The 25543-nt window shown below is 41.0% G+C and overlaps 1 protein-coding gene across 1 annotated transcript; it reads right to left on the minus strand.

Moving 5' to 3' along the window:
• Nucleotides 1-894: 894 nt before the first annotated feature.
• LOC119650645 (repressor of RNA polymerase III transcription MAF1 homolog) lies at nucleotides 895-23832 on the minus strand. The gene is made up of 3 exons (XM_038053573.1): nucleotides 21993-23832; nucleotides 9119-9396; nucleotides 895-2652 (listed from the first exon to the last, which is right to left on the minus strand). Exons 1-3 carry the CDS (start codon nucleotides 22344-22346, stop codon nucleotides 2583-2585), a joined length of 702 nt encoding a protein of 233 aa, XP_037909501.1. The 5' UTR covers nucleotides 22347-23832; the 3' UTR covers nucleotides 895-2582.
• Between the last annotated feature and the right edge of the window lie 1711 nt (nucleotides 23833-25543).

Here is a 25543-nt window from a genome sequence, read left to right on the forward strand (position 1 = left end):
GTTTCGATATCACAGTACGGAAGTACTAAAAGAAACAACTGTGTAACAAATACACACTAACTCACTGAACATATGGATCTGTAACGTCGAAAGTGATCCGGGACACCTCAGAAAGAGAAGATAATCAGCATAGAATGTCACCTTCTTGGGACACTTCTTCATAAATATTTTGATTCAAGCAATGGTGGTCAACCACCACATAAATCCATGAGTCCATCACATAACTCTCCATCAAAATTCCAAAAGATTGCAGCGCAATAACTGAGGACACAATAATGATTTTGAAATGTTTTAATTAAAACAAAATTGATTTTAAAATATTAAATCATTTATTATCATGAATATTGATAGAATATGCTGATTCTACATCAAATATATAATATATGAGAATAAAATTGCCGCATCAGCAGCGTTAGATTGAAAATTCATATTCTATTAGAAATACATTGATAAATTTTTCTAAAGTAAATATCATGTATTCAAGCAAAATAAAGAAAGATATATATTTCCTTATATCCTATGACAAACGCAAATTTGAAAGCATTGAAAATTTATAAAAATTAAAAGCAAAAATCCTAAAAATCGAAAAGCAAAATGTTCATATGTATAACTTTCTTGCAATTCAACTATTACTTCAAAGATTTAACTATTATCCCTAGTGATAAGTTTGATTTTTATCAATTCAAATTGTATGTAAAAGTGCAATGTAAATTTGTATTACTCATTATATTTGATAAGAAGAATATTTATCTTTGTTAAAGAAAAAGCAATTTCTCGACATTCTGCATTCCTCGACTGGGACTTGAACCCAGAACCGTCACAGATAGTTCCATTAGAAATACCGGACTGAAAGTGGAATATCTAATGACCATTCTACCGTTAAATTATCGAGGATAAACACAAAAAGTCGATGTCCCTCTGTTTAGTGATAATTTATCGTTTCTTATCGTAATATTTTGAATATTTTACTAATTGTTTTGTTTACTTGGCTTAAAAGTGAAGAGAAATGTTTTGATAATTTATATCTGTAAAGCAGATAAGACGAAGGCTATCTGAGCATATTCGTCTGAGACTGATTGATATTAGTTTTTGATGTCTTTTTTGTCTGGCTTTGCATTATGTTGATTGGAAATCTTACAAAAATACATTATCAAATTCCAATTCCTCTTCTTGCAAATTTATTGTATCCTTTCGTTGGATATATCTTCTTTCTCATATGAAAAACGATCTGATATTCATATTTTTGTTCCAATAGTTACAAGAAAGATTTGAAATAAAACACGAAAACACAAAATCTACTAAACAAAATACGAATGAAAACACATTTATATATAAATTATAATTGAGTACAGTCAATAGAATAGTTCTCACGTGCAGTATAACATCACATCTATCCTGAGAGTGGTGTAGATGTGAAACCGCCCTATAAAATTGAGTGTACTGAAATACTGTTAGTGTTTGAATATCTATTTTAATTTTAATATTTACTTAAATGGCTTAATAAGTCTTTTTGTCCAATATGTTCGTAGTTTAAGAACAACGGTTAAAATATGAATGTTCAAACACCAACAGGGGCATATTTTCTGCTGCTTTTCAATCTTACAAGCTAACATATGAATTGTATCGATAGAGATGCATTTCTTCCCCAGGATATGCGTTTAGCGGGTGAATTTACTAATTAAAAACTGCTCATGTGGGTAGCAGATATCTTAAAAATGTGATGTATATAATAACACTAACCCATTCAAGAACTTTGTACTTCTTCTTGAGATATGCCCCAATCATGTTTTCAACGATATTCACGATTTGATATTTTCCGCAAAAACTTTTGCTTTTGTTATAAATTCGTTTGGGCTTTTCAGAATATAGTTGCGTATAAAGTCTAAATAATTTGCTACTTATCACGCTCTTTCGGAAGGATTGCCTAAAAATGCATCAATATGACCAACAACATATAATTCATAACGTTTTAAAGTAATTTGTTCTCTCACTTTTGTTCTCCTAAAATTCATGGAGTAACGAATCACACCTTGTCCTTACACTTTGCCTCTCCAACAAAACTTCTAGTTTTGTACATGGCCATCCACTTGAAGTAAACTATTATTACCAAGTGTAAGTACATCATCTCCTTAACAACTATTACAGCATAGAACTAAGTATTAATAAACAAAAATTAGTAGATTTAACCCTAACAGTAATAGCAGCAGAAATATTGCCTGCATCGCGTATGTTTATCGACGTAAATTCTCACATCGCAGCTCTCACCTGCCTTTACGTCATTAAACATACTCCCAAAAGAAAATATAGTTCGAATTCTTCATTAGTTTTTGATTTTAATTTTTCTTACCACGTCATCAATATTTTTTTGTATTTTTTTAATCCTCCTTTTCTGTTTTCTTCTAATTACCGGCACCGAAATATAGTGGATTTGATTGCTTAATATTTTTTCGCAACATAAATTAACTCTTATCAAGCATTATGGTTTTGCTTTGAAAAAAAAAAATGTTATAGAAAATAAGATTTAACAAAAGTAAGGAGCTGTTTGGAATATAGAAGTGAATAAGTTTCAACTTTCCGCAAATCTAAAAGCCACAGGTATCATCCTCCATGGATAAATCGGACGATATTCCAGAGTCTCCACTGTACAATGAGCTGTAAAGTTAAACGCGATTATTTAATTTAATCGATTATTGGCGTAAACAAAACTTAACTGATAAAAATTTGCAATTATTTATCAAATTCCATAAATGAAAGGTAATATTAACGATATTCATTGAACCTTATATCAAAGGTAATATTTCTTTACTCGATTGATTATATTTTGACCTCCGATGGAGTAAATGATTCAAATTGTGATTAAACCCCCCAACAGGATACTGTGGGATGGAAAGGGCGTCAACCAAGTATTACGAGCTATAAATACAAACGATAATGCAGGCAGTCTGGCCCATCGTAGGCAAGGCAATTGGGTCGCGAAAAAGTGCCTAACCGATCCTAAGTTTGAATATACCAAATGTAAAAGCTTAAATCCACTGTTTGCTCACAGATGGAGCCAGTGAGCGTATCAAGCTGCTATGAGCACGCCGTATTTTTTTAGTACGACATTTGTCAACAACTGTCAGTCAACATCATCAGCAATTTCATCCAAAAACATTTTTTCTCTTCAATAATCATGTCCAGTTTTGTTCCTGGAAAAAAACATTTGCGGGTAGCTCCACTTTTTTGCTTCAATTTGAAGAAATCAGCCGCTGAATCGCATCGAATGCTTGTGGAAACCTACGGCGACAATGCTCTATTGGAAACAACGTGCCGAGACTGGTTCCGTCGGTTCAAAGATGGCGATTTCGATCTGAGCGACAAAAAACGTGAAAATCGGCCCAGGAAAGTTAAGGACCACGAATTTGAGGCTCCTTTGGATGAGGAAAATACTTAAACGCAGAAAATGCTCGCCAGGCAATTAGGTATTTCTCAACAAGCCGTTTCCATGCGTCTACGTGTCATTACATTACGGTTCAAAAGATCGGAAAATGGGCGCCGCATGAACTGAACGATAGGCAGATGGAGCGGCGCCAAAACATATGCGAAATCTTGTTTGCCAGACACAAAAGAAGATGTTTTTGCATCGGATTGGGACTGGCGATGAAAAGTTGATTTATTCCGAGGATCCTAAACGAAAAAAACCGAGGGTTGATGCCGGCCAATCAGCGACATTTTTTGCAAGAACAAATCGTTTCGAACGGAAGACGATGCTGTGCGTGTGGTGGAATCAGCGGGGTATCTCATCGATGCCCACCGTTATCACTAACAACTCATCAAATTGCATCGTGCTCTGAATGAAAAACGGCCAGAATATCAACAAAGACATGAACAGCTGATTTTCCTCCTGAAACTACATAGAAACGCTCAACTGGGAGATACTATCCCACCCCGGTTACTCACAAGACCTGACCCCATCCGACTAAAATCTGTTTTCATCGATAGGCCACTCGCTCGCTGAGCAGCACTTCGATTCTTTCGCAGATGTCCAAAAATAGCTTGATGGGTGGTTTGCTTCGAAAGATGAACAATTTTATTGGCATGGTATTCATAAATTACCCGAGAGATAGAAAAAATGTGTAGATAGCAAGAGCCAGTATGTTGAAAAAAATGTGATGTAATTTAAGCTTGTACATCTGGTAATTCGAAAGAAAATATCTTTATCTGCTTAGGAAGTTGTTTCAATTCGTCTTATCGACGTTATTTTCCTAATGTTACCTTTTGAGGACACCTATGTGTATGCATTTGTTCCTGTTGCGAAGCGTCCACCGAAATATTCTACTTCGACAATTCTAAATCTAGTAATTGATTTCTAGCTCTGAATACTTCATCATTTTTCGAATGTGATCATTATTTTACTGAACTCCCGCTTGTACCTCTTTCATCAGCTTAAATTTCTATAGTCTGATTTCCGTTGTTCTTCGGAAAAGTTCAAACAAATAGTTGTTACACTTTCCGTATTAGATTGATAGTTTATTTTTTCAACAAACAAAGCCTGGCATTATATAAGATAAAACAAAAAGCAATATTTTCATTATAGTTCTTCATACAAGTTAATGAGTGCACCAACTTTTCATCATCATCATCAATGGCGCAACAACCGATCTAGGCTTGCGTTAATAAGGAACTCCAGACATCCCGGTTTTGCGCCGAGGTCCACCAATTCGACATACCTAAAAGCTGTCTGGCGTCCTGACCTACGCCATCGCTCCATCTCAGGCAGGGTCTGCCTCGTCTTCTTTTTTCACCATAGATACTGTCCTTATAGACTTTCCGGGCATCCTCATCCATACGGATTAAATGACCCGCCCACGGTAACCTATTCAGCCGGATTTTATCCACAACCTGACGGTCATGGTATCGCTCATAGATTTCGTCGTTATTTAGACTACGGAATCGTCCATCCTCATGTAGGGGGCCAAAAATTCTTCGGAGGATTCTTCTCTCGAACGCGGCCAAGAGCTCGCAATTTGTCTTCCTAAGAACCCAAGTCTCCGAGGAATACATGAGGACTGCCAAGATCATTATCTTGTACAGTAAGAGCTTTGACCCTATGGTGAGACGTTTCGAGCGGAACAGTTTTTGTAAGCTGAAATAGGCTCTGTTGTCAAAGGGTTGTATAGGTCCCAGGGCAAAACGTGGATTGGTACCCACGATGGAGCATAAAACCTGGGCAACGCCTGCTGAACCAACACTAACAGCTCTACTACCAAACCCTATCTCCACCTCCACGTGATGACCGCTGGAACTCTCTTTTAACGAAAAGCTGCAGACAGAGAATGATGAAGGCGAGCCTCCCGCGCCTAAAAACGGGACAAATTGTACCCACTGGTCCTTCCAAGTTGGGGGTTGAGTAGGGCTGACAACCCCACACGAAAAACAACTTGTTACGAAGCCACAACAGTAGCCTCGGAATGGATGGATGTTACAACGACGAACCCGGCAACGAAAACGGAATAACGATTTGCGCATTTTCTCATGGAACGTGCGCTCCCGCCCAGATACCCTGTCCCAATTTAGGGCTGATGTAACAGCTTTGCAGGAGATGCGTTGGACAGGAACCGGTTTTCTGCCGAAAAATCACTACACCATATATTATAGTGGCCATCCAGTAAACCATGCGCTCGGAGTAGGTTTCTTAGTCAGCAAAAAAATTAAACCTGCTGTTATTGGTTTTGAAAACATAAGCGAACGGTTGACTTTGTTAGCTCTTCTACCTTTTTTTGTGAGTTTTGATTTATTTGAGATACCCTCAGCGTTTTTAGTGCTCTTTCCGGTTTGGCGGGGTCATTCGCAATTTAGTGCCTGAACCAATATATATTTGATAATTAATTTTTGTTGTTAGCCGCAAGAAGCTCAAATGTGAACTACCGGATTCCACAATAAATTAGGCACCAATCAGAAAGCTTTAGTGCAAAACTGGCCCAACGGACTATTCACGTATTTCTTGGAAAATTCAAAAAATCAATTATTATAGATTCCAGGAAACATATATACTATTTGAAATATAATCTCACAATAAATATCACATACAATCTTTGTGCATAAAATACACATTTAAAGAGATGTCAAGTACGGTTTTCGTTCGTAATATCCGTTGCGCCAGTTTTGCACCGTAATGAATATGTAACTCATACTACCCCTGAAAATTTGTCATCAACTGAACTATTTTTTGGATTTCGCAGCATACTATTTTAGAGCCTTGTTTCATATTAAATTTTCAGTATCCATTCATCATCATCATCATCAACGGCACAACAACCGGTATCCGGTCTAGGCCTGCCTTAATAAGGAACTCCAGACATCCCCGTTTTGCGCCGAGGTCCACCAATTCGATATCCGTAAAAGCTGTCTGGTGTCCTGACCTACGCCATCGCTCCATCTCAGACAGGGTCTGCCTCGTCTTCTTTTCCTACCATAGATATTGCCCTTATAGACTTTCCAGGCTGGATCATCCTCATCCATACGGATACCGTAACCTATTTAGTCAGATTTCACCCACAACCGAACGAGGGCCTAAAAGTATCCATTCACACCGTCTAAAGGTACGAACAATACGAAATCATTCCCGTCAATTGCAAGGGCCAACTGTACAGTATGAATCTACCAACTGTGGTTCCAAGTTGAATATAAAAGAGGAAACAAGGATAGTTTTGTTTTGAATGGCTAAGACATTGCAGACGCACATAAAGCTCAAACCAACTAAATTGCTTATATATATATGCTTCGGCTATTAGCATGTGTGGACATTTAACGGCATGCTCGATTGTTCAAGCTTCAGCAAGAATTCCAGCGAAACCACCATGACGAGAATCTGGTGAGCATTATCCTGAAAAATACGGGAATCTGCTGTTGTACTCTTTGGGGAGGTATATATCGATTTATATTACTTAGATACATTGTTTACGTAAATAGGATTTGGACCATAGTTGAGAGAAATCATAATCACGATTACGTGATTGTAATAATAATCGGGCTTTCGTGATTATGATTCTATTCCCACAATCGTAATCCTTGACAACCGTATTCGCGAAATCGTGGAAATAACCGCGAATCAAGCCGGACCTGTCAATAACTGCAGAACTACGCAATACAGCTGCGCGATTACCCATGGAGAAGCCTCACGAACTCATTTGATATGCTCTACGACAACACTTACTGTCCGAAGAACTCGTTCGCTGAGTTCAATTGTTCTACCACGATCCCAAAAATAAAATTCGAAGTGTGCGTGAGTGTGAGGATGTATCAAAATCGCCCTCAACCAAACGGTCGTGGTATCGCTCATAGATTTCGTCCTTATGTAGACAATGGAATTGTCCAACCTTGTGTGGGGGGCCAAAAATTCTTCGGAGGATTCTTCCCTCGAACGCGCCCAAGAGTTCACATTTTTTTTTTACTAAGAAGGTTTCCGAGGAATACATAAGAACTGCCAAGATCATAGTCTTGTACAGTAAGAGCTTTAACCCTGTGGTGAGATGTTTTGATTTTCGATCCTAGATAGGCGAAATTTTCAACGATCTCAAAGTTGTATTCTCCTATCTTTATTGTTTTCGTTTGATCAATGCGATTCGATGTTGTTTATTCTTTGGTTTTTGGGGCTGACGTTGCCACCATATACTTCGTCTTGCCTTTATTAATGTGCTGTTCGAGATCTCGCGCTCCCTGCTTGATCTGGATGAAGGTAGACTGTACATCCCGGGTGGTTCTTCCCATAATGTCGATATCGTCAGCATAGCCAGTAATTGGGCAGACTTGAAGAGGATGGTGCCCCTCGCATTTACGCCTGCATCGCGAATCATTTCCTCCAAAGCCAGGCTGAAAAGGACGGATGATAGAGCATCCCCTTGTCTTAGACCGTTTATGATGTCGAATGACCTCGAGAGTGATCCTGCTCCTTTTGTCTGGCCTCGCACATTGATCAGGGTCAGCCTAGTCAGTCTTATTAATTTCATCGGAATACCGAATTCTCTCATGGCCGTGTAAAGTTTTACACCTGGCTATGCTGTCGTAGGTGGCTTTAAAGTCAATGAAAAGCTGGTGCAACTGATGTCCATATTCCATCAGTTTATCGCTTGCCATAGAGAGAAAGTTTGAGCTGTTGCTGATTTGCCTGGAATGAAGCCTCTTTGGTATGGGCTTGTTACATGGCAAGGATAAATAAAAATCGATGCACTTTTAAAATGCACGTGAGTATATTCCTTATTGTTGCATGATTTCTTTTCTATATGAAATTTGTTTTAAATAAAAGGAGGTTCCCCAAGCAACACAAACCCTGAATTTGAAATAAAACAGCACTAATGAAGCTAACAAGTGGTTCCCGAAATATCGAAACCGTCCAATTATTTCAAACAATTTAATCATTTGAAACACCGCAAGAACAGTCAGACAAACTCTGTAGTTTATTTCTGGATTCCGACAAATTTCTCTAATTTGAAGAAAGGAACGGATGAAAAGTTGGCAGTGGCTTGCCGTCATTCTGCGTTTCCAAATTTGAATTTGTGTGTACTTCTAATTATACGCTTACGTAATAAGTCTTTAGCCCATATGTTCCTCCATAATTTCGCTTTCACCAAAGTCACGACATCACTTAAGGTCTACAACCTTCGACCAAACAACATTTGTTTCTATTTTTATGTCCCAATGGCATCTAGCAAATAACTCAACATGTATCAAGCAGCTGATATCGTATTCAAAATTAGAAACAATCAATGTGGGTGTGAGAAATTTCGATTAGCGTAGATGCAAAAGCCTTTTCTTAAAAAGAGAGAAAAATTTGTTTTTATAAGATGAAAAATAATGGCTTTTCCTTGAAAAATCTGTTTACAAACATTTTTTCCAACTCTTCACCCAGCACTGAATATACGATATAAATAAAAGCAGCGACACCATCAAAACATAATAGCTATTCCCAATCTTGAACCCAATCCAAGAATTCGTTTGCTATTGACGCCAATCTTTTGCTATTTGATTTTCTCTACAACTTCATTTGTTTGCTACCGAAATGCTTTCAGAAAATACCAGAAACTAAAAAGTTCATAATAGATTTCCCACTTAAAGTTATTACTTGTCAATAAATACTTACTTAACTGCACGGCAAGTGAAGAAGACGATCCGCTTCAACTTCTTATTGTAGAAGAAATAGTTGAATGACCACAAACATCCTGGCTCGCCGTAAGGATCAGAATTTAAATCAGGATTGTAGCTGTAAATGTCGCATTCTGAGAGACTGATTTCATCATCGATTGCTGACCATAGTGGCTGGCGTAAGCCTTGATATTGATCACCAGATACGGCAGATAGGTTAGAATCAACTGAATTCATAACCCATTGCAAAGATGGTTCCTTACTAAACTCGTGAGACTGAAATAGAAAAAATACAAGATTTCAATGTTTTTATTCGAAACGTGGATTAAAAGAATGAAAAATCTGATTTCGACAAGAGGCGACCGTGTACCATTTGTGGGACCGGACTCTGGATTTGGAAACTGTTATATGCAAACACCCTGCAAATTTTTTTCATCAAATACTTAGTACTTTCCGAAGGCGGTGTTAGTTTTGACATTTGTTGGAAAGGTGGGGAATACGGGGGTTGAAAGTGATCATTTCTTTAACGGACCCATTCTCAGAAACTACTCAACCCAAAAATCTGAAAAAAAATCAAGAGGCTGCCACTATGCGATGCCTAAGCTCCGAAATACCCTGCATACCGATATATGCTCAAATAAAGTTAATAATAGTACATTACTATACTTTCTAGTTATTGGCTGGGAACCCCTCCTTAAATTCATCCTAGTACCACGAAATTCCAGCATGGTCCTACCAAGTTTGGTGGGAATCGCACTATTATTAACAAAGTTATAATAGGCCAAAATTGTCGCTTTTTTGCAAACTAAAGGTTTTGAATGTCAATACCACTTGATAGTGAATATTTTTTCCAGCTTCCGGTTTTCCAACTTGTTTTGTATTGTGATTCCCCCCCCCCCCCCCTATTTTATTTTTAATTAAATTGTATTTCAATCTCATTAACATCGCAAATTGATATAAAGTAATATATAAATAATTAGGTAATCAATTCAATCATGTATAGTTATTCCAAAATGGGGTCTATTAAAAGAAAAAAGAGTTTCCATCGATCATCCACATGGAGAAAATTCGTAACCTGCAAACGAATAAGTGGAAATATAGAAGACATGAATATGAAATCGAATATACATAGTTACATACGTATATAGGAATACAATAGAATTCTCAATGGAATATTTCCAGATGGTCCGCCCTATGCTTGCTCGATATCGGTAGCGAGTCAATAAACAGTCCTTCGATCCCTCCAAATACCCGATTGCCCGCATTAGCTATCCCTGGTGTACTTTTAGTTTTGGAATGGGGGGATGTATAGAAATTACATTGAATCAATACAACAGAATTTGTATTTACACTCGTAAATATGAATACGTTCGTATTCAAGCTTGCAAGTACGAATAAAGTTGTATTTCACATTCACTCACGCAGGCACGAAAATATTCACTTATTTGAATACGAAAACGTAAAACTTAGCAAACAATCAAATAACAGTAAGCGAAAAAATAGAATGAGTGTTTCCCTTTATGATTTCTATTTGCTTTGCTTGCTTATTATTTATTAATATCGAGTTTATAAGGAATTCTGAAATTGCTTCAAGTAATAAATGAGCATGTCAATTTATGAATGTGTAGAACGTTCACAATAATAAAGTTGTTTGCCTTGATATATTCAGATCAGACGACTTTTCAAGGAGTTTCTGTATTTCATTTCATTCAAGTAGGAATTGTAATTTGCATATTCTTTAATTGTTCACGATCTAGACAATAGCGTTACGTAACTCCAATATTCGTATGCTCGACCGGGAAAAAGGTCAGCTATGGATATCGTATACCACTTAAAATGTATGAGAAATGCATTTATATGTACGTTGATAAGCAACGCTGACGACAAAACTCATAATACAACCGCTTTTGTTTAAAATATAAACTATGCTTTATTCCAACGGCGAATGGAAGTTAACTTTGATATCAAATCGAAGGACGATGATTGCTTTCTTCTTCGAATGTAAACAAAGAATTACTGATTGTTCAGATTCGAAGCCATTGAGCAAGATGTTTTGAAAATGAGAGAAAGTGGCCGGAGACGACCAAGAGGGGAGAGCTATCCCAAAACCTAAAAAGAAAGTTGGAACCAAAGGCGGATTTCTACCGGAACATTAGACGTCTTGTGTCGAAGTTCTGCCAACCGCTCCAAGAAGCTAAATTGGTCGAGACCCTGCGACGTAGTTTGCGGACCGAAATCGTGCGAGTAATCTTTCCAATCCACATTTCTACAATTCAGAAGTTGCTTAGATGGACGGAGAAGTTCGAAAAACAGCAGCATCGCTTGACTGCCCGTGAATGAACAAGGTCTGAGGGTTCGCCATCTATCAGAAGTGAACGCTACAGAGACTTCCTGGCCAATCAAAAAGTCTTCGGTAACTATGAAGCAGAGGACAAAGCCGTTTAGCCCCGTAGTTGGACACAGTGGCACGATTGTGTTGAGGAGCTACGCCACTTTTGTTATGCACCTGGTTGGCGCTCACAAAAAAACTGACGGAATCGATCACCCGTGGAGGAGAGTCGCAGGAGCCAATTGCCATCAGAATCTTAAACACCTGGACTACCGCTCTATTTCCTCTTTTAGCATCGCTAAATAGATGCCGTTCATTTCAGGTTCTTTGAAGTACTCAAAAGACAGTATAGTAGCTCTCGGGTTTTCATTAGTAACCACTACTTGTCCATGTTGTGTTTCAATTTCGCCAATCACCAATTCTCTCCTTCCCACTTCTGTTTGCTGTTTTTTGTTGATAGTGTACTTCCAAGAGAATCTGGAAAAGTTCCAACTTGGCCGACTCATCCCTTTTTAGGACTCTGCACAGCCTTGAAATTTCACTTCCACCTTTCAGTTCCTCACAATATGTTCTAAAGGAGTCCCATTTCGAACTTCTTATGAGCCTCTTACATTCACGTAGTGAATTCCTGGAGTTAAAGGTTTTGTGTTCATCTTGTATGAGAAATTTCCTTGATATATGTATTTCCAAACTCCAACTCCGATATGACCTAAGCATAGGAGAGGATTCAGAGAACTGGGGTTGGGGCATTCTCCCGGAGGGTACATGCGTTCTTGACTAATACAGAATACGATGCCGTGGTGCCATGTCCAATGGAGAATAAAAATAATCAAACGGTGGAAATAGTAGGGGGAAAAGAAGAAGTTGGCTGCACCTGAGCACCGAAGGAGCAGCTACTGAAAAATCAGACGTGACACCGACCAAATACAGAAGAATTCCCGGAAGGTTGTTGCGCGGACAACAACCCTATAACCTTGTTTATTTCAATTCCTGAAAGACTGGACTCTTGGACCGCATTTCCTCCATATAGTTGGGTTGTATTCAAACCTTCCAAAATCGTGTATTGTATTATTACTTATAATGGTACCAAATTGTGCTGACATAGAATGAACTTAAGGGAGTTGTTGAATAAATTCCTAAACTATGGTAATATGTTATTAAGAATTATTATTTGAGTAGCTATCGGAATGGGATGTATTAGATTGGGGAAAAAGTAATGTCGTAGATGGCGACACTTAAACATTGTGTTGTACTTATCGCATCGGGTCATACTATACGGCGATTTGAAGACGACAATCTGGGCTACAGGTATCTTTTTGTTTTATGATCGTACGTTTCAGTCTCAAATTATAGCGCGTCAAAGATGGAGTCCACCAAACAAGAAATTCGTCATATTTTACATTTTTACTACCTGAGAGGTAAAAATGCAACGAAGGCGCCCAGAAAATTTGTCTAGTTTATGGGTCCGATACTGTAACGATTCGCACAGCACAGCGTTGGTTCGATCGACTTCGTTCTGGTGTAGTGGATGTCAAAGAAACACCCCGTAGTGGTAGGCCAATCGTCGTAGAAACCGATAAAATCGTCGAAATCATCCAAGTAGACCGGCATGTGAGCATTAGCTCGATTGGTCAGGAACTGAGTAAGGACCATGAAACCGTTTGGAACCATTTGTAGAAGATTGGATTGCAAAAAAAGCTGCATGTCTGGGTGCCACACGAATTGACGGGAAAAAATCTCTTAGACTGAATCAACGCCTGCGACGCACTGCTGAAACGGAACGAATTCGACCCATTTTTGAAGTGGACGGTAACTGGTGATGAAAACTGGATCACGTACGAAAATCTCAAGCGAAAAAATCGTGATCGAAGCGCGGCGAGCCAACCCAAACCATCGCCAACCCCGGATTGACGGCCAGGAAGATTTTGCTGTGTGTTTGGTGGGATTGAAAGGGAGTCATCCACTGTGAGCTGCTCGACTATGGCCAAACCCTCAATTCGGTTCTCCACTGTGAGCAACTCGACCGTTTGAAGCAGGCGATTGACCAGAAGCGGCCAGGATTGGTCAATAGGAATGGTGTTCTGTTCCACCAGGACAACGCTCGGCCTCACACATCTTTGATGACCCGGCAGAAGCTACGGGAGCTGGGATGGGATGTCCCATTGTACCCACCGTATAGTCCGGACCTGGCACCAAGTGATTACCATCTCTTCCGGTCCATGCAAAACGCTCTTGGTGCTACTAAGTTAGCCTCAAAAGAGGCTTGCGAAAACAGGCTGTCTGAGTTTTTTGCAAATAAGGAGGGGGTGTTTTATAAGAGGGGGATAACGGAGTTGCCTTCTAAAAATGGCAACAAGTTTGCGGACAAAACGGCGCATATTTGACTTAAATCGGATAATTCGAAGTATGTTAAATAAAGCGTTAAAATTCGATCACAAATACAACATTTCTTTTTCCCCAACTCTATATATTGTAGTAGGGGAAACTAGCTAGTTTTATTTTTATTTAAAATAAAACAATTTTGCCGAAAAAACCATTTGTTATTTTTAAGTGTTTACTTTGAGGCAGACTATGTATAAGCAGGATTTTTTCCACTTTGAATGAATAACGTTGGTACGCTTAGAAATAATTTAGGAATCAAATGTTTCATCCTCCAAGATCCCTTTCGGAACAAGGAAACAATTGGCTTCCGAAATAATATATTCTCTAGAAGGAAATAAAATTATTAGCAGAAAAAATTATTTCATTGATCCTGTCAAGGCCAACTATTAAATTTCATCGTTTTAAGGGCGCCCAACTAAAAACTCCACACACTGTACATTATATCTTCTAATTAAACAGCAAATCGACGCATGTTGCATACATAATCGATTTATGTCTTTATAGTTGCTTTTGAAACCCGCAGGAAGTGAGGTGCTAAATGAACACTTTATCTGTTGCGAATATCGACTAAATAAACTGTTTGTTATTTTACAAGCTTTTGTCATATGGGAACATGGCCATCCAACATCGCCGAGATTAAATGATTACAATTCTTTGTTTGGAAGTTTTCTTCCGACGGTTGCACCTTGTGGCCTCATTGCTATCAGTTTTGCATAGGAATTAAGGTTTCGTGTTGCATTGTTCACTTTGAATATTGCTTTCTTATATTCAACTTTCCTTCGTTCCAATGCTCTCAACGGATTGCAGTTGTTTTAGATCTGACCGTGAGTTTTTCAACTTCCTTAACAAGAAAATCGATATATTATTGATCGTTGTTTATTCTTGTGTGACCTAATGACATTTTAATTTAACTTGGTTTGAAGCGTAGTCTTACAAACATAATATGCCTAGCAAGTCTAGCTAATAACATAACATGAGCACCTCACAGAGTTCCAATTCCAATAGACTGAACACACGGGGTAGGTTTAAAGTTAGCACAACGAAGCACTATTAAATACACTGGACAAAAAAATCTGGAAACACCTACGTTTCAAAACTTACTATGCTGATATTGTCGGAAATACGATTCCATGCTGAAACTATTTTTATAATGCCCAGCAGACATTAAACTTTTATTTTAATAGAATATAGGATTGAATGCAAACCAACAACAGTTATGAGAAATCATTGAAATATAAAATATTTCCTCTAGCACAAAAAATGTCTGGAAACACTTGTATAAAAAAAGCTAACAAAACATTTCAACGATTACAACTAATTATACTCATTATGGGCTTTAAGGACAAAGGTCAGAAACTAAGTCTTATGAATAGAAAATGTTTTAGTCTATGATTAGCTTACATACACGGTGGACATGCCAAAGTCGATCACTGAATTAACTGTTTTCTTGTGAAATCAAGATAAATCTTTATGGGAAATTGGGAGAACAAACAAAAATCGATGGAGTAACCTATTGTATAATGCACCCCGGCAGCTGAAAAAAACCTGTAAATTCTCGATGGGATTAAGGTCTGGGGGCAGTAAGAAATTAACCAACGAGTAAAGGCAACAGGAGTAACAAATAAAGATGGACACAACAACAACAACTTTGCTGGAAGAATGGAAGAAGATTCCAACAGAAGTTACATACAATCTGGTTAAATCAATGAAAAAGCGATTATTGGAAATGATTAGTAATAAAGGAGGTCCCACAAGCTTCTAACAACAGTAGTTAATTTATATAACCTTCAAGTCTCTGGTGCAGAGCCCCTGATAATAATAATAACGCCGCCGTAGTCGGTCCCAAGCCCGGTTGTGAAAGGAGTAGGGATGGATAATTCAGTCTGAATGGCTGTACGGTACCGCAGCGTCTCAGGAAGTAGGTGAGGAAAGTGCAGGAACTTTGCAGTCTTACAGATTACTCACTGAGGAAGCTATCCCCACACCTGGCAGTTAGGTATAAAATGCAAATCCATCTATGAGAAGAAGGAATTTTAGATCCGGCGGGCGTCGTCTGACTTGGTGACTGGGTCGGGCTTCCGTAATGGACAGCACGACGTCGAAGCCGCTAGTCGTGGGGCGGTTCGACGTCTAGGCGCGCGACGACCAGAAGCATTGCTCCGCCTGCTGCAGCTGTTTCGCCACAATCTGTGGCGGCCACTTCAGCAGGTTCGCGTAGGCAGCGGATGAAGTGTGAAGAAATGAACCTCTTCATCATCCGCTCCTACAACCAGTTGCACCAGAGATTCGTCGAACGTTCCCCCAATTCGCACACATGCCTGTGCAGCGAATCGCAGATCAGTACCGCTTTATAAATCGTAGCGACACAATTCCGGCCATCATCAGGGAGCGTGTTCGACTTGAGATTATCGGGGAAACTGGTGACCGAGAGTCGATGGGGGCAGAGGCGGCGGCATCAACAACACCACGCCGTACTGCAGGCAAGAGTTTTAATACTCGCTGCAACACTCTTCTCTACCGTCCAGCTTAGGTTCGAGACGAGTTCCAAAGGGCGTGTATAGAATTCTCGGAAATGGTTCCTTTGCATAGACCAGGTATTCCCAGGCTCTATGCATCTCCAGCAACTCCGGGAATTCTATTACAAATCAATGATGAGATTAAATCTCGGTTGTGTGCTGATATATCTTACGGCATTGAACCCCCTTTCATGGCTACTGAATGATGCATGCATGCTTTTCAATAAAGTACGGCCTACGTGCTAAGTGCGAACTGACACACTTGATGTACTTAGATGACATCAAGCTGTATGCTGATACTGACGACCATCTTAGAAGTCTGTTGCGAATAATAGCCATGTTCAGCCGTGATATTCGGATGGAGTTTGAATTAAACAAGTATCGAATCCAAACCATTCGCAAAGGTTGACGACCTTGAGAGGAATTCTGCAAGGAACCCATGCACGAATTGTTGATCTGAAGGATGCTCTGCTGTCCGAATTCCTGCGACGTATAATGCTGATGCTGAAATCGCATCTCGGGGAAGAATAAAATAAGCGCGTTGAATGTATTCGCTTTCCCTTCACTGGCTTATGCATTCGGAATATTGCCGTGGACGAAGACGGATCTGGAAAACGTCCAGCGGCGGATACGGACAACTATGTCCAAATTTCGAATGCATCATCCAAAGTCTGCCGTGGAGCGGATGAACCTGTCTCGTGACATCGGAGGTAGGGGCATGGTTGATGTGGCGGCACAACATCATCGCCAAGTCGACTCGCTGCGCGCTTATTCTTACAGCAAAGAGCAGGCAAGTCCCTTGCATGCGGCTGTCTGTCAGGCTGTGGACTGACTCCACTTAACTTGAAGGATCGATCTTTCAATCCTCTGGGTGGGTGAAGTCGGATCAAAAGCGGATCGACGAATGGAAGTCGAAGGCAATGCACGGTAAACACGTGAATTATCTTTGGCATCCATTTGTCGAACAAATGGCTGAGTGCTGGGGAGCTCTTTGCTGATACGAAGGGGTTCATGTGTGCCATTCAGAACGGCGTGGTCGCCACCCAAGCTTATAAAAAGGTCGCCATGAACGACGAGTGCAGAATGTGTGGTTCGGCGTTAGAGACGTTGGACCATCTCATTTCTGGCTGTACTATTATGGCAGCGGTGCAATACATCACCGGGCATAATGCTGTATATAAGGTTATCTAGCAAAACCTTGCATACAAACATGGGCTGATTACGGGAACATGTCCGGTTTACCGATATGAGGCGCAAGCAGTACTTGATAGTTCTGCTTACACCATGTATTGGGACTGGCAAGTTCTGACTGATCGCCATAATCTAGATAACAAGGCTGATGTACTGTTAGTTGACAAGACGGGTCCCTCTGGGTATATTATTGATGTTGCTATCCCCCATAACAACAACATCGAACGGAATACCGTGGAGAAGAAGGTGGGAAATCAAAGAAATTTGGCGTCTCGAGCGGGTGGTTACAGGTATTGTACCTAAATCCCTCACGGCTTCCCTCGATGTCCTGCGACTTTGGCACAGTCTGGTCCAAACCATGCAGAAGTACACCATCTAATATACGTCCTCGATGTTGCGGAGAGTACTCGACGGACTCTCCCATTGACCTACCACCGGCCACTGCCACCAGCGCCCCTTTAATTTTTAAATAGGTAGGATCGTCCAAGCTTAAATGCTTAGCAATTAGTGCAAGTATTAGGTAAAATCCGGCATCTGCCGAGATTGTGACAAACTCGGAAATATTAATCTTTAGCGCAACAATCCATATTGGATCAGGGCCTTGAAGTGTGTTAGAGCACTTCATTCAAGACCGTAACAATACACTACAGTAACACTGTAAGGGGCAATGTGGTCAGCATTTCGCTCATTCACAGCTGAGTCGATTGATATCCGGCGTCAAATCACGATACAAATTCAAACTGCGACGAGTGAGATTTGAACCACAACGTCCGTACGACAGCCTTTTGCTCTAACCACTCAGCTATCCAGACTGTGCAGTCCTTAGAATAGAGAAAAGTGTGCGATCCATTCGAAGAATCCTTTTCTTTTTAAGATGGCAACTTTACCGTGCATCCTGCGGATTCTGCTCAGCGTTTGATAGGAAATCTTTTGCCCCCTTACGATATCTCGAAAGGAATGTATGGTGGTCCTTAATAAAATCAGAACCACATTCCTTTTTCCAGGATTAATATCCTTATACCTTCACAATTGGAAATTTTTCCGAATAACAAACAAAAATTTCACTTCTGCGAATTGAACACTTTTGTCCACAATTTTTCTGCAACTCCAAACGACATCATACAACTCTTCAGTAAATAACCAATAATTATTCTCAAAATATTAACGGCAATGACAAAGTAATAACGATTTGTGTATTTTCTCATGGAACGTGCGCTCCCTGTGCAGACGTCAAGCTTCGCTAGCCGATACCCTGTTCCAATATAGGGCTGATGTAACAGTGTTACAGGAGATGCGTTGGACAGAGACCGGTTTCCTGGAGAAGAGTCACTACACCATATATTATAGTGGCAATCCAGTAAATCATGTGCTCGGAATAGGTTTCTTAGTCAGCCAAAAAATGAAACCTGCTGTTATCGGCTTTAAAAACATAAGCGAACGGCTATGCACTCTGCCCTTGCGAGGCAAATTTAGAAATATAAACCTCATTAACGTTCACGCCCCTACAGAAGAGACTGCAGAGTCGGAGAAAGATACCTTCTACGAGGCAGTAGAACGTACCCTCGAAGCCTGTCCCAGATATGATATCAAAATCATACTTGGGGATTTTAACAGTCAAGTAGGGACTACCATAGCTTACATCAAAATACAAGTGATAACGGACTGCGGATTATTCAATTAGCAGTGTCACACGAAATGATTGTTGTAAGTATCGGGTTTGCACGGAAAGCGGTCCACAAACATACGTGGGCCTCTCCAGACGGGACAACTTTCAACCAAATTGACCACGTGTTGATCGAATACCGCCACCTCTCAGCCTTGATGAATGTCAGAACATATAGGAGGGCCAATATAGACTCGGATCACTATCTCGTTGGCATGGTGCTCTGGGCTCGAATAACAACACAACCCAGAATCCCCTCTCACAATCAAGTGAGAGTTAACACTGAAGCCATTCACAACACAGCCCTACGCAACATCTATAAGAGGGAAATGGTTGCCGAAATAACCGCAGTCAACAGAGATCCTGGAGATGAAGCATCAACAAATGATCTTCATAATCATCTGAAGAACGTTATTATGAATATGGCCACAAAGATACTTGGCCCCAGCCGCAAAAAGAGTCGGAACGGCTGGTTTGACGATGAATGTAAGCTAGCAACGGAACGGAAGAATGCTGCATTCTCAAAGAACGGGGGCACGCGCGGAGACTTATCACGAAGTCCGGCGAGCGAAGAAGCGACTTCACAGACGGAATAAGGACGCCCGGGAGACCCAACAGGTCTGTGAATTCGAAAAGTGCAGGGAGCAACCGCACCAGGCGTGGATCAGTGGAGTATGTGATAAACTACTGAACAACTAGAACATTGGCGAGTTGATCGCCCGTCAACTGAAAACGACGGACAAATACTGCCACCAGCAAGTATAGAAGAAACAGTCCGTGCAATTCATCGGCTTAAAAATCATAAGTCGCCAGGAGCGGATGGAATTACAGCCGAATTGGTTAAATATGGAGGCGACCAATTACACCAAGTGGTTAATCAACTTGTGCTCAAGGTGTGGGACAGCGAATCAACACCTGACGACTGGCAAAGAGGCATTATCTGTCCCATACATAAAAAGGGGGTTATCATGCAGTGCAGCAATTATAGAGGTATCACGTTGCTGAGTACCATCTATAAAGTATTCTCCGGTATCTTGCTAGGCCGGATAGCCTCATACGCCCAGAACATCATTGGCCCATACCAAAGAGGCTTCACTCCAGGCTAATCAGCAACAGATCAGATTTTCTCTCTGCGGCAAGCGATGGAAAAACTGTTGGAATATAGACATCAGTTGCACCACCTATTCATCGACTTGCCCTATCATGCGTCCTCTTTAACCTGGCCCTGGAGAAAATGGTCCGTGATGCTGAGGTAAATGCAAGAGGAACGATCCTCTTTAAGTTCACCCAACTACTGGCCTATACTGACGATAATGACATCATGGAAAGAACGACCTGAGATGTACGAATTGCCTTCATCCAGATCGAGCAGGCGGCGCGAGATCTTGGGCTGCACATCAATGAAGGCAATTTCTCCTATCTAGTGTCGAAAATCACAACCGATAATAGCTATGACGATGAAATCCGCGCACGGTTGTTGGCAGTTAACAGAGCCTATTTCAGTTTATAAAAACTGGTCCGCTCGAAACGTCTCACCATAGGGCCAAAGCTCTTACTGTACAAGACAATGATCTTGCCAGTCCTCATATATTCCTCGGAGACGCGGGTTCTTAACAAGACAAGTTGCGAACTCTTGGCCGCGTTCGAGAGAAGAATCCTCTGAAGAATTTTTGGCCCCTACATGAGGATGGACGATTCCGTAGCTTACCTAACGACGAAATCTATGAGCGATACCATGACCGTCAGGTTGTGGATAAAATCTGGCTCAACAGGTTGCGGTGGGCGGATCACCTAATCCGTATGGATGAGGATGATCCACCCTGAAAGTCTATAAGGGCAATATCGATGGTAGAAAAAGAAAACGAGGCAGACCCTGCCTAAGATGGAGCGATGGCGTAGGTCAGGACGCCAGACAGCTTTTCGGGATATCATATTGGTGATCTCGGCGCAAAACTGGGATATCTGAAGTTCCTTATTAAGACAGGCGTAGACCCGATACCGGTTTTTGCGCCGTTGTTGATGATGATTGTCGTTATAATTATAGCGCAATATTACTTTAATTAGGAGCACCCGCATTTTTATAATGCCACAGATAAAATTTCCAGAGAATTATAGAAATATTCGACTGGTCCTGATTCAATGAACGGGGACTGTACATAAGTAACCACCGTTTCCAGACTTTTTTGTATACGTTTTTGCTTCTTAGGTTTCTTATTGATTATTGTTGTCGTTCATCATTGTTGGATTTTGTTTAAATAAAAAGAGCGTTGTTTGTTGAGTAAAATAAGGTTATTTTCATGAGGGGAAATATCCTATTCCAGTCAGACTGAGCGTTGAGTGTAAAAGATACCAAATGTTTCCAGACTTTTTTCATCTAGTGTACATTAATAACTCAAACTGTAGCGAAGAGTTCTGTATAGAAATAAAAGTTGATTCTTGCAACTCATCAAGACGAAACTTTTCTGTCTGTTGTAAGTAAATTGCTCTGCAAACAATCTGAAAATTAAGGTCATTGTTAATGCGATTAAATAAGAATTACGTTGCAATTGTGCTAACTACAATAACAGACGAGCGAATCACCTTGAGGAAAATGGGAAACGAATTAGGTCGCAGTGGATAAATTCAACGCATCGTGAGCAACGAAGCTACATTTATGACCACTTCGAATTTCGAATTTCTCAATCTTCAACAAATTATGAAAATAAGCCAGAGTTCCACACAAATTCTCTACTGAATATGCATTAATGAAGTTTCTAAGTGAAACAAGCGAAGAAGTCAAATTTCAAATCACCTTGGCGTCCGAGAAATCGTAATCTGGTTGAAACGTTGCATTCAAGGTGGCGATCAAGTAGAATAACGTCTTACGCGAAATCGTATCGCACAGGATGACTCCTTCATCGCCGGACTGGCTGCCACGTCCGAAGACTGGTGAAAGATCCATGAGAGTTTGCGGTGGCGACAATGCTTGCAAGTCGTGCGGGCCGACGCCGTGGATCTCTGCAGTGAAGCGCTTGTACAGGGCCTTATCGGCTGCAACCATTTTGCATGAGTAGCTCTCGATGCGGCCGAAGATCCTGCTGTCGCCCGTCTTGATGGACAGGGCGTTGTTTATCGCCTCAAAGCGCGAGCTCTCCAACAGTTTCATGGTGATGGGTCTGAGCTGACTTACTTTGCTTCTTGAAATTTATAGAAATCCGAACTTCTGTTTACGGTCTCGAGTTGATCAACCGATAACCGATTGCGCTGCCCAGTAGACTCTGCCTCGGCGCAGCTTATCTCGTTCAAATTTGATGACAAACAAGTGATTAGGTTTGAGCGGTGCCTGCGCTCCTCTGACTTGTGTTTTGGCTTCGAACAATAATATTTTCCTTTGTAAAACGATGCGATCTTAAAACATATTCCCTAAACTTAGCTTTTTATATATATATTTTAATCGTGGACGCAAAATATATATATAAAACGGGAATGATTTAAGCCTTCAAGATGTAGCTTTGGTTGCCTCTCAGTATCGTTGTGGCTGCGAATTTCGGCTCGGCTGCAAGGCAAACGGTGTTTGTATTACAATTTCTGAACATTGTCGTCGGATGTATTGAAATTCTCTTTTTAACGGCGGCCCGGACTCGATTGTCGATTCTGCGATGACTTTTTCCGGTGGATATTGAGCACATTACACTACCGAGCGGAGCGAGTTCTTCGAAAGGCGTTCCGCTTGTTCGTAAGGTCCCAGAGTCAGTCCAATTACACAACACTCGCGCGGCTGATTAGACGCGCCGAGAACTAGTTTCCAGTTCGAGTTTCTGATTCCCAACAAGAAACCGCTTCCCACGAGCGCACAGCAGGTAAGAAGCTCGAGTGCTTTGTTTCAGGGTTCTTTGCACGGCCAGACACAAGCACTGTACCGTCAGCCTAATTTCTAGCGCTTTCTGTTTCTGTCTCTCGCCTCTGTTGGTAAACAAAATCGGCGCTTACAGTTAGCTTTTCACTGGTTGATTTTTTCACGGGGATTTGACGGTTTGAAGAAAGTTCGCTTCAGTGTGCGTGGTTTTATTCACACATCACACACCTCTCCACTCGTACGACTCGCACACACACTTCGCTGCACACTCGAATGCAAAAGAAAACCAGAACAAAACCAAAACTTTGCTTTTCCCGGGGATGGCTATAAGTGTTCAGATAAAACTAGGGATTCACTCATATTTGCTGCTTTTGATTTTCCGTCTCCCAGCGCTGAAAGCCTAGTCGATTCTATCTGAAATCCAGGTCGAGACTGCAGCCCGCGAAGGTGACAAACGCTCCTTGGTTGACGACCGCTTTAAAGGTCGCGCAAAGATTTTCCGTCGCCGAACAAGTTTTCGATCGGAAATTACGGGTCCGCCACGGCAAAGAACTTAAGTCAACACTGCGCAACGATTAGATCACAATTAGCGAAGCGAGATTTTATTTTTATTTAGCTGTAAATTTACGCGTCGCAAACAGTAGAGAAATTTCTATTTTTGACTCGGAACTCGGGTTATGCACACAAAGAGCGCTTACTCAATTCTGGTTTTCTGATGGATGCCTGCGGACGGGTACAGTGTGAGTCAAAAGTTGGAAAGATTTCAACATGTGGTGAAAAGCGTTAGAGGGAAGTCCGATTTGAATTCAGTCAGCTAAATAGGAAATGTCTGACAGATTTATACCTAGTTTACTTTCAGTAAATTTGGAAACAAGAAAGATATGATATTCAACAAAAGGGAATTGAAATATATAAAGTAAACCATTCACAAACTGGGTAACTTTTACCTTTAATTTTAATCTAATCCACATTGAGTAAACTGATACGGAGTATTTACTCTACATATATACTTGACTTTATTCTACGAGGGCGGTCCGATAAGTACTTAGCCTCTCCGCCCGATGGCGCTACTATCGCAAGAAGTATTTACTGTCGTGTAGAACATTCTCTTAGACGGCTACTGTCAAAATTTTAGTCGAATAGGACTTGTAGTTTTGTTTTTAGCGCGTGTAGAAGCGGGCGTGCGGGCGAATTTTAGAAAAATGGAAAAAGAACAATATCGGTCGGTGATTCGATTCTTGTTTTTGGAAGGGAAATCGCGCAGCGAAATCAAAGAACGCTTGGATGCTGTGTACGGTGACGCTTCTCCTTCGATGGCGACCGTCAAAAATTGGTTTAATGAATTTCAACGTGGTCGCACGTCAGTTTTTGATGAGCACGCCCCGGTGCCCCGAAAACGGCTACTGCGGAGAAGAACGTTACAAAAATCCATGACCTTGTATTGGCAGACCGCCGATTGAAGGTACGCGAGATAGCCGAGACAGTAGGCATCTCAAAAGACCGCGTGGGTCATATCCTGCACGAAATTTTGGGCATGAGAAAGCTGTCGGCGAGATGGCTGCCGCGTTTGCTCACTCCGGACAACAAGCGCAACCGTGAAACCACTTCAGAGCAGTGTTTGACGCTGTTTAAGCGCAATTCGAAGGAGTTTCTTCGTCGTTTCGTGACCGTCGACGAAACATGGATCCACTGGTACACTCCAGAGACCAAGGAACAGTCGAAACAGTGGACTTTACCCGGCAAACGTGCTCCCAAGAAGGCAAAGACTGTGCAATCGGCAGGAAAGGTGATGGCCGCCGTTTTCTGGGATTCACAAGGTGTGATCTACATCGACTACCTGGAGAAGGACAAAGCGATCACAGGGCTGTACTATGCCGAATTATTGAGCCGATTTGACGCCGAATTGCGGAAAAAACGGCCGCATTTGGTGAAGAAAAAAGTGCTCTTCCACCACGATAACGCACCGGCTCACACTTCCGCCGTCGCCACGGCCAAATTGGTCGAATTGGGCTACGAACTGCTGATTTGGCCCCGTGCGACTATTATTTATTTCCTAACTTGAAAAAGTCACTCGCCGGGCAGAAATTTGAGTCGAATGAGGAGGTTATAGCCGCCACGGAAGCCCACTTTGCAGACCTCGAGAAAACGTATTTTTCAGACGGGTTAAAGAAGTGGGAGCATCGCTGGAAGAAGTGTGTCGAGTTAAAAGGAGACTATGTCGAGAAATAAATCGCCACTTTTCAAAAATTTTCGTTTTTTTTTGGTAGGCTAAGTACTTATCGGACCGCCCTCGTATGGACTAAAAGACCGGCAAGTTTTATCTGGGAAGGACGGTTTGCTTTACGTTTTTTTTTTCTTTAAGGAGTTGGAAATCTTCAAAAGACTTTGGCCTGGGCACGCCAGAGTGTGCGATTTTGACCCACTAAAATCACCCCCACCTCTCCCCCTCTACCCGGTTGAACCACCTTTAGGTATTACCACTGTAGATCTACAATAGGCAGTACCCT

This window comes from Hermetia illucens, chromosome 3, assembly GCF_905115235.1.
Source record: "Hermetia illucens chromosome 3, iHerIll2.2.curated.20191125, whole genome shotgun sequence".
Lineage (NCBI taxonomy): Eukaryota > Metazoa > Arthropoda > Insecta > Diptera > Stratiomyidae > Hermetia > Hermetia illucens.